Source organism: Camelus dromedarius, chromosome 17 (genome assembly GCF_036321535.1).
Source record: "Camelus dromedarius isolate mCamDro1 chromosome 17, mCamDro1.pat, whole genome shotgun sequence".
NCBI classification, from domain to species: Eukaryota; Metazoa; Chordata; class Mammalia; order Artiodactyla; family Camelidae; genus Camelus; species Camelus dromedarius.
In genome coordinates, this window is record NC_087452.1 from 33,437,697 (window position 1) to 33,453,880 (window position 16,184).

Here is a 16,184-nt window from a genome sequence, read left to right on the forward strand (position 1 = left end):
TGAATATGGTCCTCAGACTAGAGTGAATCACCCTCATGCAGTCTCTGAGTGCTGGGCCAAGATACTCTGCCACTAAAACCAACCCTTGTTGGGCAATACTTGTGGGTGGCATGAGCCAAGTGTGGACTGGAATGGCTGTCCCAGGAAATGCGTATGGCAGCAGGCCATCTGCCCGGACCCCTAAAGCCCCTGTTGAGCAGCCACAGGCTTGGTGGGTGCTGCTTCTGCCGCACATGTGCCCTGTGTCTCTTTTCTGTCTGCTTCCTGCTTCTATTCCTTCCCTTGCTCCTGGCCAGGACACCAAACCACTGGCTCTGGGGCCAGGGCGATTCTGGGCCAGCTGCCTCTGACTGCTACTGGTGTTCTGGTCAGCGGTCAGCCCTTAGGTGTCCCTGTTAGCTGCCCAGATCCCTGTAGGGCTCTCAGCTTTTCTGCATTCAGCTCCTATTCTGGGGGTGGGGGTGGGAAGGGGCGGTCACAATTAGATGAATGTGTATACCTAGAACAGTGGGCACCCAGGAGTGTGGGGTTTACTTGCCTGGGGAGCAAGGAAGGGATAACAGGCAAACAGGGAAGGTGTTCCTAGTGGAGGAAACAGCATGCGGAAAGAGATGAACCTGGTATGAAACCTGATGGGCTAAAGAACCTAGCATGACTAGTTTACAGAGAAGCTGGAGGAGTCTTTAAGGCCTAGGGTTTTTAGACTCCAGGTAAAAATCTGGCAGTGGGGAGCCATTGAATGTTTTAAAGCTGCAGAGTGATGTGGTTACATTGTGGTTAGAGAGATTCCCCCTGCTGCCACAAAGATGATCTCTCTGGTTTGGAGAAAGAGGCTGGCACTACTTTTATGGAACAGTGTTTAGAGGGGGGTGAGAGCCCGAAGAGGGCAAGGTGGCTAACATTCCTTCAAGGTGACAAATGAAAGGGCAATTGAAAAGGTCCTAAGCTAAACATGGGCCAAGCCTTGGGAGTTCACCTTGGGGGAGCCCTTGTACTCGGCACCGCAAGGCAGCTGACCTCCCCCATGTGGCTTGCCTGCCTCCCTCCTGCAGACAAAGTGGATGAGGAAGGAGGAAGGGCACTCTTGGGATGCCCTCTGTCAAGGACTGAGGCTGCCTGAGATGCCCACCTGGGGCAGTCTGCAGCTTGACCACACGATGGCAGCAGAGAACCAACTTTGGCTGCTGCACCCTCCCACCTCCAATGGCTGGGGTGATCAAGGAGGACCCCTGAAGTTTCCTCCCAAGCCCCAGAAGACTCTGTCCCAGTAACCTGAGGCGGGATGGGGGTCACAAGAACCTATGTCATGGCACTAGGCAGGGAATAGTTCATTTCAGTTTTGTCCTGCATGACTGTCTTTAGACGTGTTGACTGTGGAACAGGAATGGTGCCATAATTTTTGATGGATGTTTATTCATTTCCGGGCCAATTCTGGTTAGAGAAGGGAGTGCCTTTTATGTTGCCCGAGGCACGGTATCTCCCAGCACTAGGTGTGGCCACCGGTGCTGTTTCCCCTCTGTCACCAGGTGCTCATTGAGCTCCAGCCTAGAGAGGTAGGGGAGTCTAGCATTAGGAATGGGGGAAGGTGGAGTCAGGTGTCCAGAGTGAACTGTGCTGGGGTAGGTGTAGCACAGGGTCTCTGGGATCCACAAAATGGACCTGGCACTGCCTGGACGAGGTAGGCTTCCTGGAGGAGATGCCACCTAAGCTGCAAGAGAAGAAAGGGAAAAGGGTGCTCCTGGAAGGAGGAACAAGGAGTATGGGCTGGGCGGCAAGTAAAGGAAAAACACTTAGGGTCAGGCTGAATCTTGTGGGGCTGAGGGCAACTCTGCCTACCAGCCACCTCACCCTCCAAAGCTCTGGGACTCACAGTTCACAGATCCCTCAGACCTCAGCCCAGGGCCACCCTGTGAAGCTTTCCCTTCCTCCAGGCCCACCTGGCTGAAGGGACTGTCAGGTTGAGGATGTCCCCCAGGAGCCCCTCCAGTGTTAGGGGGGCCCTGGGAAGAGATGGCAAGAGCAGACCTAGGTTGCCTCCCCTACCCCTGCCCCACACATATCACAGCCTGGAGAGAGGACTCTGGGCAACCACCCAGTTAGAACTATGTCCTCATTTCAGTACTGAGAGGCTGAGGCCCAGCATGGCTAACAGTGAAGGTTAGAGTTGCCCTCAGAGCCAAAAGCCCATGTTTCTCCCATATCAGGGGGGCACTGGAGCAGAGCCAGGAAGGAAGGCCAGCATTGTGCTGTTTTGTTGTCCCCAACTTATAGCTGCCACCTACTGAAGCAGCACTGGACAAAGTGAGCTAGGGTTGGGCCTCCACATAAGCATCTTCTCTTCTGAGTCTAACGTCCAGCCAGCAGGGCTAGCCCCATCTTTTAACTCCTACTGCCATGGGTGGGCAGGCTGCAATGGTCCGTCCTCTGACACCATCCTGTCGCTGACAGCCCCGGGCAGGCCCACAGAAGGATAGTCCCAGCCCACAGAGGGTAGTGCCACTCCTGGGGTCTCTCCACACCTCCACTCTGGTCCTCCACACATTCCTGGTCTCTGTTCCCCAGACGGTGGGTCCCTCAGGCCCTGCCCGGAAACCAGCGTCTGAGGATGTTGCTGTATCCTGGCTCCAAGAGAATAAAGAAGCCTGGTGGTCCTCAAACGCGCTGGGGCAGCCCTGGTCCTTCCTCATCTCTGCCCAGTCTTTGGGGGCGGGTCGGGACGGCTCAGATCTGTGTAACCTCTCTCCAGACCACTCCACGCACACCCACCCACAGGCCACTGAGGGGAAAAAAAGGCGCCCAAGAGTAGGTGTAGGACCCAGGCTTTCGAGGGCCAGGAGAGTCGGAAGGGCAGAGGGGCGGGGATAGGCCAGGCCTACAGCAGGCCCAGCCCACGGCCCCGCCCCCATACCCCTGCCCGGCAAGCCCCGCCCGGGGCGCTCCGACAGACTTTGCTCCAAGCGCCGGCTGGGAGCGGCAGCTGGATCAGCAGGTGAGGCGGCTTTTCTGTTCCCTGTCGGTGAGTGTGTCTGCCCGCGTCAGGTGCTCAGACCCAAGGGCGGGGGCGAGCGGTGGGCATCTCAGAAGCCCTGGCGGGGTCAGCTGCCGGAGGGCTCTCAGGACCGGCACTCCCCACTGGTCCCAACACAGGATTCTAGTCGGCTTCCAGCCGGGCTCTGGCCTGCAGGAACCTCGCGGGGCCCCTTCTGGGCCTCGATGGAGCTCCACCCGCCACCTTTGCAGCCCTTCCTGTTACTACTGCTGTTGCTGCCGGCGGTGCCCACGACGGGTGGGTCCTGGCAGTGCCCGCGCGTCCCCTACGCTGCTTCCCGCGACTTTGAAGTGGAGTACTTGGTGCCCAGTTTCTCCGCCGGCGGTCCGGTACAGGCCGTGGCGACCTATGAGGGCGGCGGGGAAGAGAGTGCCATGTTTGTGGCCATACGCAATCGCCTGCACATGCTTGGGCCTGACCTGCAACCAATTGAGAGCCTGGCCACGGGCCCTGTCGGGGACCCAGACTGCCGGACGTGTGCGGCCTGTGGCCCGGGCCCCTACGGCCCGCGGGAGGATACAGATGCGCAGGTGCTAGTGCTGGAGCCAGCGCTGCCCGCATTGATCAGTTGTGGCTCCAGCCTTCATGGTCGCTGCTTCCTGCATGAGCTAGAGCCCCAAGGGGCAGCCCTGCACCTGGCACCACCAGCCTGCCTTTTCTCTGCACACCACAATCGGCCCGAGGACTGTCCCGACTGTGTGGCCAGCCCTCTGGGCACCCTTGTGACAGTGGTTGAGCAGGGCCATGCCTCCTACTTCTACGTGGCATCCTCGCTGAACTCAACAGTGGCCGCCAGCTTCAGCCCCGGCTCAGTGTCCATCCGGCGCCTCAAGGCTGACGCCTCAGGATTTGCACCAGGCTTTGCAGCACTGTCAGTGCTGCCCGAGCACCTCGCTTCCTACCGCATCGAATATGTGTACAGTTTCCACACAGGAGCCTTCGTCTACTTCCTGACAGTGCAGCCAGCCAACGTGGCAGCCGCTCCCGGCGCCTTACACACACGTGTGGCACGGCTCAGTGCTGTAGAGACCGACCTGGGCAACTACCGCGAGATGGTCCTTGACTGCAGTTTTGAGCCTAAACGCCGGCGACGCGCGGCCCATGAGGGAGGGCATCCCTACCCAGTGCTGAGGGCAGCCCATGCCGCTCCTGTGGGCAGCAGATTGGCTGCTGAACTGAGCATCGCCGAGGGCCAGGAAGTGCTATTTGGGGTCTTCTCGGCTAGCAGGGACAGCAAGCCTGTTGTGGATCCCAGCTCTGTCGTCTGTGCCTTCCCGGTTGATCTGCTGAACACTCTCATTGATCAGGGAGTAGAGCGCTGCTGTGAGCCTCCAGTCCACCCTGGCCTCCGCCGAGACCTTGACTTCTTTCAATTGCCCAGTTTCTGCCCTCACCCGGTGAGCAGAAAGAAGGGGCCCTCACTTGTGAGCATTGTACGCATGCTTCCCTTCCAGCTGCCTCTCTTCCGGTACTGAGGGGATCTGGAAGGGGGATGGCAGTCGGGGGCAGGTTTCCTCTTTCACCCTATTCTTTAGGGTAGTGAGGGAATCAGCCAAAGGCCACACTGGAGGCTCATCTCCTGGCCAGGCTGGACCCTGTTGCTATGCCATTTTGCTCTTTAACCCTCTCACCCTGGCCTCTTGATTTTTTAGGTAGTTTCCCTGGCCATGTGAAAACCAGACTGCATCATAACTCTCTGCCAGGCACACTTCCAAATGCTGGGTAGAATGATGGGTGTCCCTTCCCATCTGCTCACTAATAACCTTAAGGACATGCACAGAAAAGCAGCGCCCTCCAGACAGGCAGATGCTCACAGATTCATCCAGACTCATAGCTACTCACCAACACTGTTTTGCTTTCCCTGTGGGAACATTTGTTTTGCTCTGCTTTCCAAGGAGGGTGGGTCAGGGATTGTCAGAGAATGCCTCCCCCTCTAGAGAGCCTACTGGGCCTTGGAAGTTGGGGGCTTGTCAGGGAGCCTGCATGCCTTGGGCTTTACTGACCCACTCATTCCTGATTGTTCTCCGTTGGGTGATTGGGAGAGGATTCAGGATGTAGTGGGAAGGAGGCTTGGCTCTGGTAGATTCCAGAAGGTTCACTCCAGTCTTGTGCAATCAACTATAAACATCTGGGGATGAGTAAAGGCCTAGGAGAGGCTGATTAGAATTAGTTCACCATGCAGGAATCCCATACTTTCTTTCACCATAGTTGGGGCCCTGCCGCAGTCCCCCTTCTCACCCCAGGAAGGAGGTCTCCCAGCCCATGCTTAACTGGGGATGCCTTCCAGCAGATCCTACGCAGGTTCTCTCCAGCATAAGTGTCAGGGATCTGGAGAAGAGACAAAAAGGAAATTCCTTAAAATAATTCCCTGAGGACAAAACCAAAACTGATCCCTTGAAGCCGTTGAAACAGTCCCACCATACAAGAGACTAACCCAGGGCAATGGAATGAATGAACAAATGGCATTGGACAAGTGGCCTTTTAGCAAGCTGACCCACAGTCACTGCTCTCTGAGTCTTTGGCTGCCCTGTGGCCCTAGCCCTGCTATGACATTCTCCACTAACTCCTTTTGCTCTGACTGATGCCCCAGTGCTGGGAGGAGAATTTATACACAATGAAGGGTAGGGAGTCTTCAGCCTTCTACCCTCTGCTGACTCCATATGGGTTGAGGAGGCCCTAGGGGTTGGGATCCCTAGTCTGAGCTGGGCGGCCCTGCCTGGCCTCCTCTCCTTCTCTCTGGGGAGTCAGAACCTCTCCCTGACTTGGCTAGTGGTCAGGGGATCAGAAGATACCCAGCACAACTTGGTGGTGCCAGGCTCAAGCCCCGCCTATAGGCTGGCCAGGCCTTGTGTGAACCAGCCTGTACAGTGTTTGTCCTGTGACTGGGCCTGCAGCCTCCAGGAAGACACCCACTGTGTGCTCACTGTGGCTGCCCTCATGAAGCCTGAGGGGCTCAGAGCTGGGACCTGCCCACCATGGGTTCAGACAGGGTTTGAGTCTGGGGGGGTCACCCTCCACTACGGGGCATTGGATGCTTAAGTGTTTTCCGGAAACAGGGGCCCCTAGACAGGCCTGGGAACCCAGAGCTAAGGCCCTGGAGCCCAGGGGCCAACAGGCACGGGTGTGGCTCTGACTGGGATAGGGCCCCTTTTCCACCCCACAGCCCCACCTGTCGCTGAGTCATACTGAAATCACCTGGCTGTCTTCCTGCTAGGTTCAAGACTCTTACCCACCTCCAGTGAGGACAGAGTCCTAGTCTCCACCCACCCAGGCTACAGATCCAGTGTGTGGAGTTTCAGGGCTCAGCTCGAGACATACTTTTGCTCCCAAGACTTTCAATCAGGACTGGGTTAAGCATACTTAGTCTAATAGGGGGCCTTCTGTCAGCCTTGGGGATCACCCTTAGGGCTGGTAAGGGAGGGTTCCGAGCAGCTAAGGCTACAGAGCCCTGGCTACACCTTGCGCCCAGCTCGATACCCTGCACTCACACTCTCACTTCCTGGTGTCCCAGAGGCTTCCACAGCCTTGCCCTTGGCACTCTACCCCAAACACCCTCCTGCTAAGAGCAGGAGAGAAATTATTGTTTCCCAGCCCCAGGGCCTAGTCTGGTATACAGACCCTCAGGCTTTGGTTTATCTCTTTTGTACCCTGAAGGAGGTACAGGTAGCAGCTGGAGATTCAGGAAGACCTGTGGTGTCTCAGGGAGAAGGACCATGTTACTCACCCTGTGCTGGCCAGTTAACCTCAGCGTTCAGGCCCTTACGCAGGGGGAGAAACCGAAGCCTTAAGAGGGAACAGGGTTTGTGAAGTGCAGGGAGGAACCAGCAGGGGGCAGGAGAGGACTCTGGTCAAGAACTCAGACTTCCAACCTGGCTCCTCTCCTGAGGAGAGGAGTGGCTATAAGGTCTTTGACAGGTGAGCAAACCTCTGTGAGCCAGTTTCCTTCTCTGTAATATGGGGGTGGTGAGAGTACCCACTCTACAGCAAGGCTGTGAGGACAGAATGGGGTTGACTCTGTAAGACTCATTATCAGAATGGACGTGCAGAGGGAGCTGAGCCAGACTTCCAGCCTTGGCCTTCTTCCCTGGCCTTGCTACTTCTGAGAGCCCCGTGGAGGGGGTGGGGAAACTGGCAGGCCTGGGACCTTCTGCAGCCAGGGCAGGTGAGGGGTGGGAGTTTGGGCTGTGGTGGTCACTGACAGAGTTCCCAAGGGGTCAGTGCATGGAGATGAGCCCTGACTCCTTCCCTGACCCTCCCCAGCCTGGCCTGGAGGCCCTCAGCCCCAACACCAGTTGCCACCACTTCCCTCTGCTGGTCAGCAGCAGCTTCTCACGTGTGGACCTCTTCAATGGGCTGTTAGGGCCAGTGCAGGTCACTGCATTGCACGTGACACGCCTCGACAATGTCACATTGGCCCACATGGGCACAGCTGATGGGCGCATCCTGCAGGTAGGTTCCTCATCTCCACAGCCCCTTGTCCCCAAACCCTCATCCCCATTTTGCTCACAGCTGACCTGTCCCAGGTGGAACTGGCCAGGTCTCTCAACTACTTGCTGTACGTGTCCAACTTCTCACTGGGCAGCAATGGGCAGCCTGTGCATCGGGATATCAGTCGCCTTGGGGACCACCTTCTCTTTGCCTCTGGGGACAAGGTAAGGTGGGGCAGGGCAGGGCCTGGGACTGTGCTGTGGGAGCACAGCCACCCCATTGGATCCAGGGAGGCACTGACACACAGGTCTCACCTCCCTGGTTTATGCTGGGACCAGGGAGTCTAGGGGACCTAGTCCCCCCACCACCTTCAGCCACCCCTGAGCCACCTGTCTGTCCAAGGTCTTCCAGGTACCTATCCGGGGCCCTGGCTGCCGCCACTTCCTCACCTGTTGGCGTTGCCTGCGGGCACAGCGTTTCATGGGCTGTGGATGGTGTGGGGGCATGTGTGGCCGGCAGAAGGAGTGTCCTGGCCCCTGGCAACAGGACCATTGCCCACCAGAGCTTACTGAGGTATGGCTTGCCTGGCAGGATACAGGTAAGGGTGGGGCAAGCTGGGCCTGAGGTGGGGGTCAGCAGCTCTTGACCATGATCTTCCTCAGGCCTGAGCTGGCCTCAGTATCTACAAGGAGGGCATTCTTGGCAGAGAGGATGGCACATGCAAAGACTTAGAGGCAGAAAAGTTTTGAGTGAGGACTAGTGAGGGACCTAGAATGATGAAGTGTGAGACAGGCAAGGAGTATGGCAGAAAACTTCGGGGAAAGCAGACAAGGCTGAGAGTCCTGACCCAGAAGGGGACTCAGGCCATCTTCTCCTCTCCCCTCAGTTCCACCCCCAGAGTGGACCCCTGAGGGGCAGCACAAGGCTAACCCTGTGTGGCTCCAACTTCAACCTACACCCTACTGGCCTGGTGCCTAAAGACACCCATCAGGTCACCGTGGGTCAAAGTCCCTGCCGACTGCTGCATAAGGACAGCTCAAACCTCAGGTACAACCTGGTCTCTACCCTTTTGATCCCTGATGGGGGTAACCAAGCAGCCCCGTCCCTGTGAGACCCTGTCTTCTGCTTGTGTGGGGCATAGTGGTATGGGGTAAGTTGCAATGGCTTTGTGGCTTTGTGTCTGGGGAGACATCTCTGTCCCTTCTTGAGCCTGCATGTGCCCTACCTGTCTGGTGAGTCCTGGCCTGGCAAGATTAGTCTCTGCTCTGCCAGATCCTGCCTAACCTGGGGGAAGAAATGAGTATCCTCAAGCTCAGAGGAGACCTGTGATTTGTAGTGGGCAGGCAACCAGCCAAGGTGGCCCCTGGCTGACTTTGAGTTCCCCTGGTGTCCCAGCCAAGTGCCCCGGAAGTACTTTGTAGAGGAGCTTGAGTGTGAGCTGGAGCCCTTGGTCATGCAGGTAGCTGGGCCTGCCAACGTCAGCCTCACCGTGTCCAACGTGCCACTGGGCAGGCATTTCCGGGTGGATGGCACCTCCATGCTTCAAGGCTTCTCTTTCGTGGTGAGGCCACCTTGCCTTGTCTGTTCTCTTGGCCTGCTGGGCAATTCGGGCAGGGAAGGGTTTGGGTGGAGGGCCTCCTACTGCAAGCTAAGCCACCTCCATGCCCTCTCAGGAGCCGGTGCTGAGAACAGTACAACCCCTCTTTGGCCCACGGGCAGGGGGAACCTCCCTCACCCTTGAAGGCCAAGGCCTGTCTGTAGGCACCAGCCGGGCTGTGCTCATCAATGGGACTGAGTGCCCGCTGAAACGGTAAGTGCCAGCAGGAAAGGGGATGGGAATCCACAGGGTCCCACACAGGGGAGCCCTCACCACGTGGGGCTTGGATCCCTGTCAGGGCAGAAGGAGGAGGGCTCAGTCACATGGTCAGTGTAAGGAACAGGTCCAGGAAGAAGGGTCTGTTGCTTCCTCCCACTCAGAGGTGGTTTGGGGATGGCAGGAGAGTCCATTGCCTCTAGACCTAGAGTCCAATGGCTCCAGCCAATGTTGTGGGGTACCTGTTCCCTCCTTGTCTTCTTGGAGGACTTACTGGGACCACCCTACTTTCAGACAGAGCCACGGAGTAGGGCAGGTTGAGGGGATGACCAGCAGAGGAACTGGGACGGATCGGCAGGCCCCTGGAGGAGTTGGGTCTGACCATCACATGGAGGGTGCCTCTGAGCCCAATCCACCTGTTCTGCAGGGTCAGCGAGGGGCAGCTTTTATGTACCACGCCCCCAGGGGCCGCTACTGCCAGCGTTCCCATTCGCCTGCAGGTAGGGGGTGCCAAGGTGCCTGGCTCCTGGAACTTCCACTACAAGGAAGACCCCATCATGCTGGGCATCAGCCCCAACTGTGGCTACACGTAAGTGCCACCTCCTTGCCCACTCTGGTCTCCTAAGAACGAAGGATCCAGCCTTGGAGAGCACCACAAGCTCACCACCCCACTCTCCTCCACAGTGGCTCCTATGTGACCATCCGTGGCCAGCACCTGACTTCAGTGCGGCACCTCATGGTGTCATTCCATGATGGGCTTAAGGCAGTGGAGAACAGGGTGAGCGGGTGCTGGCAGCTGCAAAGCGGGCACTGGCCAGGAGGGAGGAAGGCCACACCAGTCCTCTGAGTTCCAGCCCTACCCTGTGCTGAGCTGGGGGACTGGGGTGGCCGTAGGTAGGATACCTGGCTAACCACTCTCGCATGGGTCCAGCAGTGTGAAGGGCAGCTCCCGGAGCAGCACTGGTGCCGCCTGCCTGAATACGTGGTCCGAGGTCCTCAGGGGTGGGTGATGGGGAACCTGAGTGTCCAGGGGGATGGGGCTCCTGGCTTCACACTGCCTGGCTTTCGCTTCCTGCCCCCACCCTACCCACCCAGCACAGACCTGGCCCCGCTGAAGCCTGAGGAGCATGCCATTAAGTTTGAGGTAAGTGTGGGGGATGAGGGGCTGGGACAGTGGAGGGTTGGGGCTGAAGCCTGCCCAAAGGAGATGGGGGCACTGGCCAGTCCTCATGACTGTCTCTGCAGTATATTGGGCTGGGTGCTGTGGCTGACTGTGTGGATGTGAACGTGACCGTGGGAGGTGAGAGCTGCCGGCATGAGCTCCGAGGCGATGTGGTCGTCTGCCCCCTGCCCCTCTCCCTGCAACTTGGCAAGGATGGTGCTCCACTGCAGGTAGGCAGCTCAGCAGGCCTTCTGCAGGAGATGTGGGTTGAGGGCCTGCAGGCTGGGCCTGAGCTGCCACCTGCCCCCAGGTCTGCGTGGATGGTGGGTGTCACATCCTGGGCAGGGTAGTGCGGCCAGGTCTGGAAGGGGTCCCCCAGAGCATGCTCCTCTGTGTCCTGCTGGCCCTGCTCCTGCTTGTGGGTGTACTGGCTGCCGTACTGGTCTTCAGTTACTACCGGAGGAAACAGCTAGGTGAGCTCTCCACTCCCATCCTGACTCAGCCCCTACTCCAAAACAGTGACACCTCCAAGCCCCTATATCCTTGGTCTGCCCATGCCTCCTGGGTAGGGGTCAGCCTCTAGGAGCTTGGAATGGTTGGCCACTAGGGGCCATTTTTCCACAGTCCTTTCTCCGAATCTGGATGATTTGGCATCCCTGGACAGGACCACTGGAGACTTACCTCTGCCTATTCTCCGCTCAGGCTCTGACTACAGAAATGGCCTCGGTGAGATGGTGGCAGTACTAGAAGCTGGGGCCATGCCCTCTGTGCCACAAGTCCCTCACTCCCTCTCCTCCACAGCATCCCCTGCCATCAGTGACCTGGGTTCTACCACTCGGATCCACAGAGCATCCTTTTCAGACAGTGGGGTCGGATCCCATGTCCCACTGCTGAGGAAAGAGTCCATCCAACTCGGGGACCTGAACCCCACGCTCCTGGCCGAGGTTAAGGATGTGCTGATTCCCCATGAACGGGTGCTCACCCACACTGACCGAGTCATTGGCAAAGGTATGGGGGCCAGGCCAGCTGGGACTGGGACAGAGATGGAGTCCTGAGATGACATGGGCTCAAGGAACAGTTAGGCAGGCCTCTGCTCTGGCCTTCTCACCAACCTGTGTGACCTGAGGCATACTGTGTAACCTCTCTGAGCCTCCATTTGCTCATCTGGGAAACAGAAATTCTGTCCTCACTGGGTTCTGGTGCAGATTAAGTGGGCCTAGGAAGGCTGCAGGCTCTGCCATCTGGAGGCTGCCGCTTGTCTTTAATGTCAGATTGGCCAGTTGGTGCTCTGAGGTCTGGGTGCCAATGAGAGGGTGTGGTGGAGCCCTGGGCACTGGGGCTCCTCTCACCATCTCTCCCTCATAGGCCATTTTGGAGTCGTCTACCATGGAGAATACATAGACGAGGCCCAGAATCAAGTCCACTGTGCCATCAAGTCGCTGAGTCGTAAGTGGGACAGAGGCTGGGAGGGTCTCCGTCCCTGCTGTGCAACCACCTCACTGAGCAACCCTGAGCAGGAGAACTTTCTTCTCCATTTCCCTGTCTGACCCTTGGCTCCCTGCCCTGGGCCTGACTCAAGCCGCTCTGCAGGCATCACAGAAGTGCAGGAGGTGGAGGCCTTCCTGCGCGAGGGGCTGCTCATGCGGGGTCTGCACCACCCAAACGTGCTGGCTCTCATTGGGATCGTGCTTCCGCCTGAAGGGCTGCCTCGTGTGCTGCTGCCCTACATGCGCCACGGAGACCTGCTCCAGTTCATCCGCTCACCCCAGCGGGTCAGTGCTCGGTGGGCCCTGGGTCAGGGGCTTGGGCAGCAGCTGGGGATGGAGCTGCTCTGCCTTCACCTACTGACCCACCTGTGCCCCTAGAACCCCACGGTGAAGGACCTCATCAGCTTTGGCCTGCAGGTGGCCCGCGGCATGGAGTACCTGGCAGAGCAGAAGTTTGTGCACAGGGACCTGGCTGCTCGGAACTGCATGTGAGCTGCCAGAGCAGCTGGGGAGAAGCAAGGGGGCAGAGCACCAGGGCCTGCAGCTAAGCTGCACCTCAGGGAGGGGCCCACGCTCCAGCCCTTGCTGTGCAGCCCTGGACATGTCCTCCTGTCTCTGGGCCTCAGTTTTCCTGTCTACCCTGTGCAGTCTTGGATTGGACATTGTGGCTCAGAAACCCTGTGAGGGCTAGGACAGGTGGGTTCAGGGCCTGGTGGGGGCCAGTCCTGAGAGTGATTCCCTTCCCAGGCTGGATGAGTCATTCACGGTCAAGGTGGCTGATTTTGGTCTGGCCCGCGACGTCCTGGACAAGGAATACTACAGTGTCCAACAGCACCGCCACGCTCGCCTACCTGTCAAATGGATGGCTCTCGAGAGCCTACAGACCTACAGATTCACCACCAAGTCTGATGTGGTAAGGCCCCACCTGCCCCAGGGCCCACATTGCTTCAGCGTCCTGGGAGGACACTCAGCCTGGACTTGCCCATTAGCTCCGGACGATGATCTGAGTCCAGGGAATTCCCTAGCTGGGCAGCACCCCCAGCCCATTTGCCCACCTCTGGGCAGGTGTCAGGGCAAGAGAAGGCTATGAACTCCAGACAATCTGGGCCCTGCCCAACACCAACTTTGGGCAGGCTCAAGTGGTGGGTGGGGACAGAGGGAAGACATTGGTGAGGTTTTGAGGAATGGGCTCTGATTGGGGGGTCAAGCCCCTCCATTCCAGCTAGAGGGCTCTGAGAGGTAGAGGAGCTGGGGGGACCCACCTGTCTCTAAATTTGGGGTAAGAGTTGAGTCCCTTCACCTCTCTTCTCCCACAGTGGTCGTTTGGTGTGCTGTTATGGGAGCTGCTGACACGGGGTGCCCCACCATACTCCCACATTGACCCTTTTGACCTTGCTCACTTCCTGGCCCAGGGTCGCCGCCTGCCCCAGCCTGAGTATTGCCCCGATTCTCTGTGAGTATGTGGAAGTGGTGATGGGGAGTGAGCTAGGCCCCAGAGACAAGAAAGGGGCTGGAGACAGAGTCCTTGCCTTACTCTTTGCCTGATTCTCTGGCTGACCTGGAAAAGGACCCTCTCTGGGCCTCAGTTTCCTCATCTGCAGATTGGTTCCACCCCTATTCGGGGCTGGGTGCTGGAAGAATATCACAGTTGCCATGGTAACAGCATTTCCTAACTCAGTCTGGATTGAGGCCAGTGATTTGATTTCCCAGCACTCCTCTCCACCCACCCCCACCAAGGGGGGCTGTTTTCCATCTTTTCCTCTTTCTTAACCTCAAGGAAATGTTCCATTAGCTCCCACACTAGCCCCTCCCCCTCCATCAGCAGATCAGATTTTTTTTTCCACTGGATATAGTTTTAGATTGCCTGTTCCCAGAGGTATGATGGCCGCTGTGTTTCATCAGTGCCTGATGGGTGGTTTTGGTGCCCAGGTTCAGCTTCATAAGCAGCACACATGCCTCAGCTGTGCTGAAGTCTCTGGTTAGAACAGGAAGAACACAGGTAAAGGTGGTTGATGAGTCCTATCCAATCTGTGTTCCAGAAGGGTATGAGTAATCCTTCCTCACTGCCCTGCCTGCCTTGGGTTTGCTCTTTATTATTTACATCACTAATGTGTCTGATTCAAAGTAAGGGAAATTAGGGGGAGGGTATATCTCAGTGGTAGAGTGTGTGTTTAGCATGCACGAGGTCCTGGGTTCAATTTCTAGTATGTCCACTTAAAATAAATAAATAAACCTAATTCCCTCCCCCTGCAAAACAAAACAAAGCAGAAAACAAAGTAAAGGAAATTAACTTCACTGTCTATTTGCCTCTATTGCAGTCTCCCTAAACAGACTCTGAGATGGAGATTTATGTGCAGAGGGTTTATTGGTAGACTGGGGGTGAGAGAAGCAGGACTAGGCAGGGGAAGAAGTTGGCCTGTGATGCAGATGCAACAGAAGCTACAGCCTATGCCCTGGAAACCTCTGACACTGGAAAGGCCCTTCAGAGTTTTCTGAAATTGAGATCAAGGGGCCCAGCTATTTGCACCAGACATCAATCAGTCACTGGTCACAGCTGTCCCTGAGGAAGGAGTGTGAACTTGGAGGAGGCATTTCTTTTCTCCCTAGGGCAATTCCTAGACAGGGCCTCAGCCAAGAGCCATCAGCAGCCACAGGCAGAATAAAGGGGGGTATCTGGGTGGCACACCACAGCATCCTCTATTTCAGGGCAAGTCCCTTCTCTCTGGGCCTCAGTTTTTCTCATCTGGAAAGTTGGAATGATAACAGTCCCACCTTCAGAGGGTCTAAAAATTATACGAGATTATTGTGTGTAGGGCAATTGTAGTATCATTTAAGGCAGGGATAATATTTCCAAGATAAAGGCGGATGTATTAGGACTCACCCGACAAACCCAGAGACACTTGCTTGGGAACCATGGTGCTATGTGCTGCCCCACACATCTCAGGCTTTTTAATCCCCAGATCTGGGCTTCCTTCCTGGAAGATATGTGATGATAACCACGATAGCTTGTGAGTTGGGCCCTAAGCTAAGACCTTCACAGGCATCCTCTCACCTTATGCCCCAATAGCTCTGTGATCAGAGAAGGATCCAGAGGCACAGAGTTAAGGAACTTGCTCAAGATCACATAGCCCAGGTCACAGGGCACAGGAGCCCCCTGACACAATTCAACCTTGCCAAGTTGGGAAGGAGAAGAGCTGCCCCTAATTGGGCGATGCAAGGCACCAGGTCCTGTCACCTGCCCTCACCCCTGTGTGGCCTGCCGGGTGGTAACAGCAAGCAGATGGACCGGAGTCTCTGGGTGCAGTGCACCATGCTTCTGACGTTTTCCTCCACTCGGTAGGTATGCAGTGATGCAGCACTGCTGGGCTGCAGATCCTGCAGCAAGACCCACCTTCGGAGTGCTGGCAGGGGAAGTGGAGCGCATGGTCGCCACGCTGCGAGGAGACCATTACGTGCAGCTGCCCGTGGCCTATGTGAACGTGGGTCCTGGCACCTCTGACAAGGCAAACCTGTCATCGGAACAGTCGCCGTCCCCTCCAGTGCACAGGAGCACAGGGCGGCCCCGGCCCCTCTCAGAGCCACCAAGGCCCACGTGACCTCAGCCCCAGGCAGGACCTGAGGGATTGGACCTGTGTAATGGTGGGAGTTAACCCAAGCTGCCTCTGGGCTGGCCTCTGCCCCTGTCCCTGCCTCTCAGCCTTCAGGGGCATGGGAAGGTGCAAGGCACAATGGCCTCTCACTCCACAGAGGGAACCAGTGAGGGGATCCTTGATGCAGTATTTATGGAATGTCTGCTGTGTGCCTGGCTGCTGGGCACAGGGGACTCAATGGTGACCACTGGCCCTTGAATCAGTAAATGAATAAATGAGTATTCAAGTTCAAATTGTGATAAATGCTGTGAAAGAAACAGACAGGCTGTTTTGAGGGAATGGAGGGCAGCTTTAGATAGCAAGATGAATAGAAAGGTGTGGGAAGCCACCCCAGGAGGTGACATTTTTTCTGAGACTTTGTCAGTGGGAACTGTGCCAGAAGCAGTTGAGGGAAGAGAGTTTTGGGTGGAGTGAACAGTGCATGAAAAGACCCTGAGGCTGGAAAGGGTTTGAGTCAGCAAGAAGGCTCCAGAGATCAGGAAGGGTAGGCAAGGCCCAGATCTAGGGCCCTGGGGACTTTGGGATGGAACCAGGAGGGGTAGGTTGAGTAACCAGACATGTAGCAGTCAGGGTGGCTTCTCCCACTGCCCAGTCT

General features: G+C 57.0%; 1 protein-coding gene across 1 annotated transcript; it reads left to right on the forward strand.

The window, feature by feature from the left end:
• Positions 1-3,065: 3,065 nt before the first annotated feature.
• Positions 3,066-15,822, forward strand: MST1R (macrophage stimulating 1 receptor). The gene is made up of 18 exons (XM_064496528.1): positions 3,066-4,446; positions 7,880-8,050; positions 8,364-8,524; positions 8,873-9,038; positions 9,151-9,287; positions 9,718-9,879; positions 9,975-10,068; positions 10,222-10,434; positions 10,536-10,682; positions 10,763-10,925; positions 11,077-11,178; positions 11,254-11,460; positions 11,818-11,898; positions 12,043-12,224; positions 12,318-12,427; positions 12,687-12,852; positions 13,256-13,392; positions 15,280-15,822. Exons 1-18 carry the CDS (start codon positions 3,214-3,216, stop codon positions 15,533-15,535), a joined length of 3,888 nt encoding a protein of 1,295 aa, XP_064352598.1. The 5' UTR covers positions 3,066-3,213; the 3' UTR covers positions 15,536-15,822.
• The last annotated feature ends 362 nt before the right edge of the window (positions 15,823-16,184 follow it).

Coding starts and splice junctions, on each gene's coding strand:
- MST1R (XM_064496528.1), top strand. CDS start 3,214: ATGGAGCTCCACCCGCCACCTTTGCAGCCCTTCCTGTTACTACTGCTG. Junction 4,447..7,879: donor CCAGTTTCTGCCCTCACCCG/GTGAGCAGAAAG, acceptor TGTCTGTCCAAG/GTCTTCCAGGTACCTATCCG. Junction 10,926..11,076: donor CTACCGGAGGAAACAGCTAG/GTGAGCTCTCCA, acceptor ATTTTTCCACAG/TCCTTTCTCCGAATCTGGAT.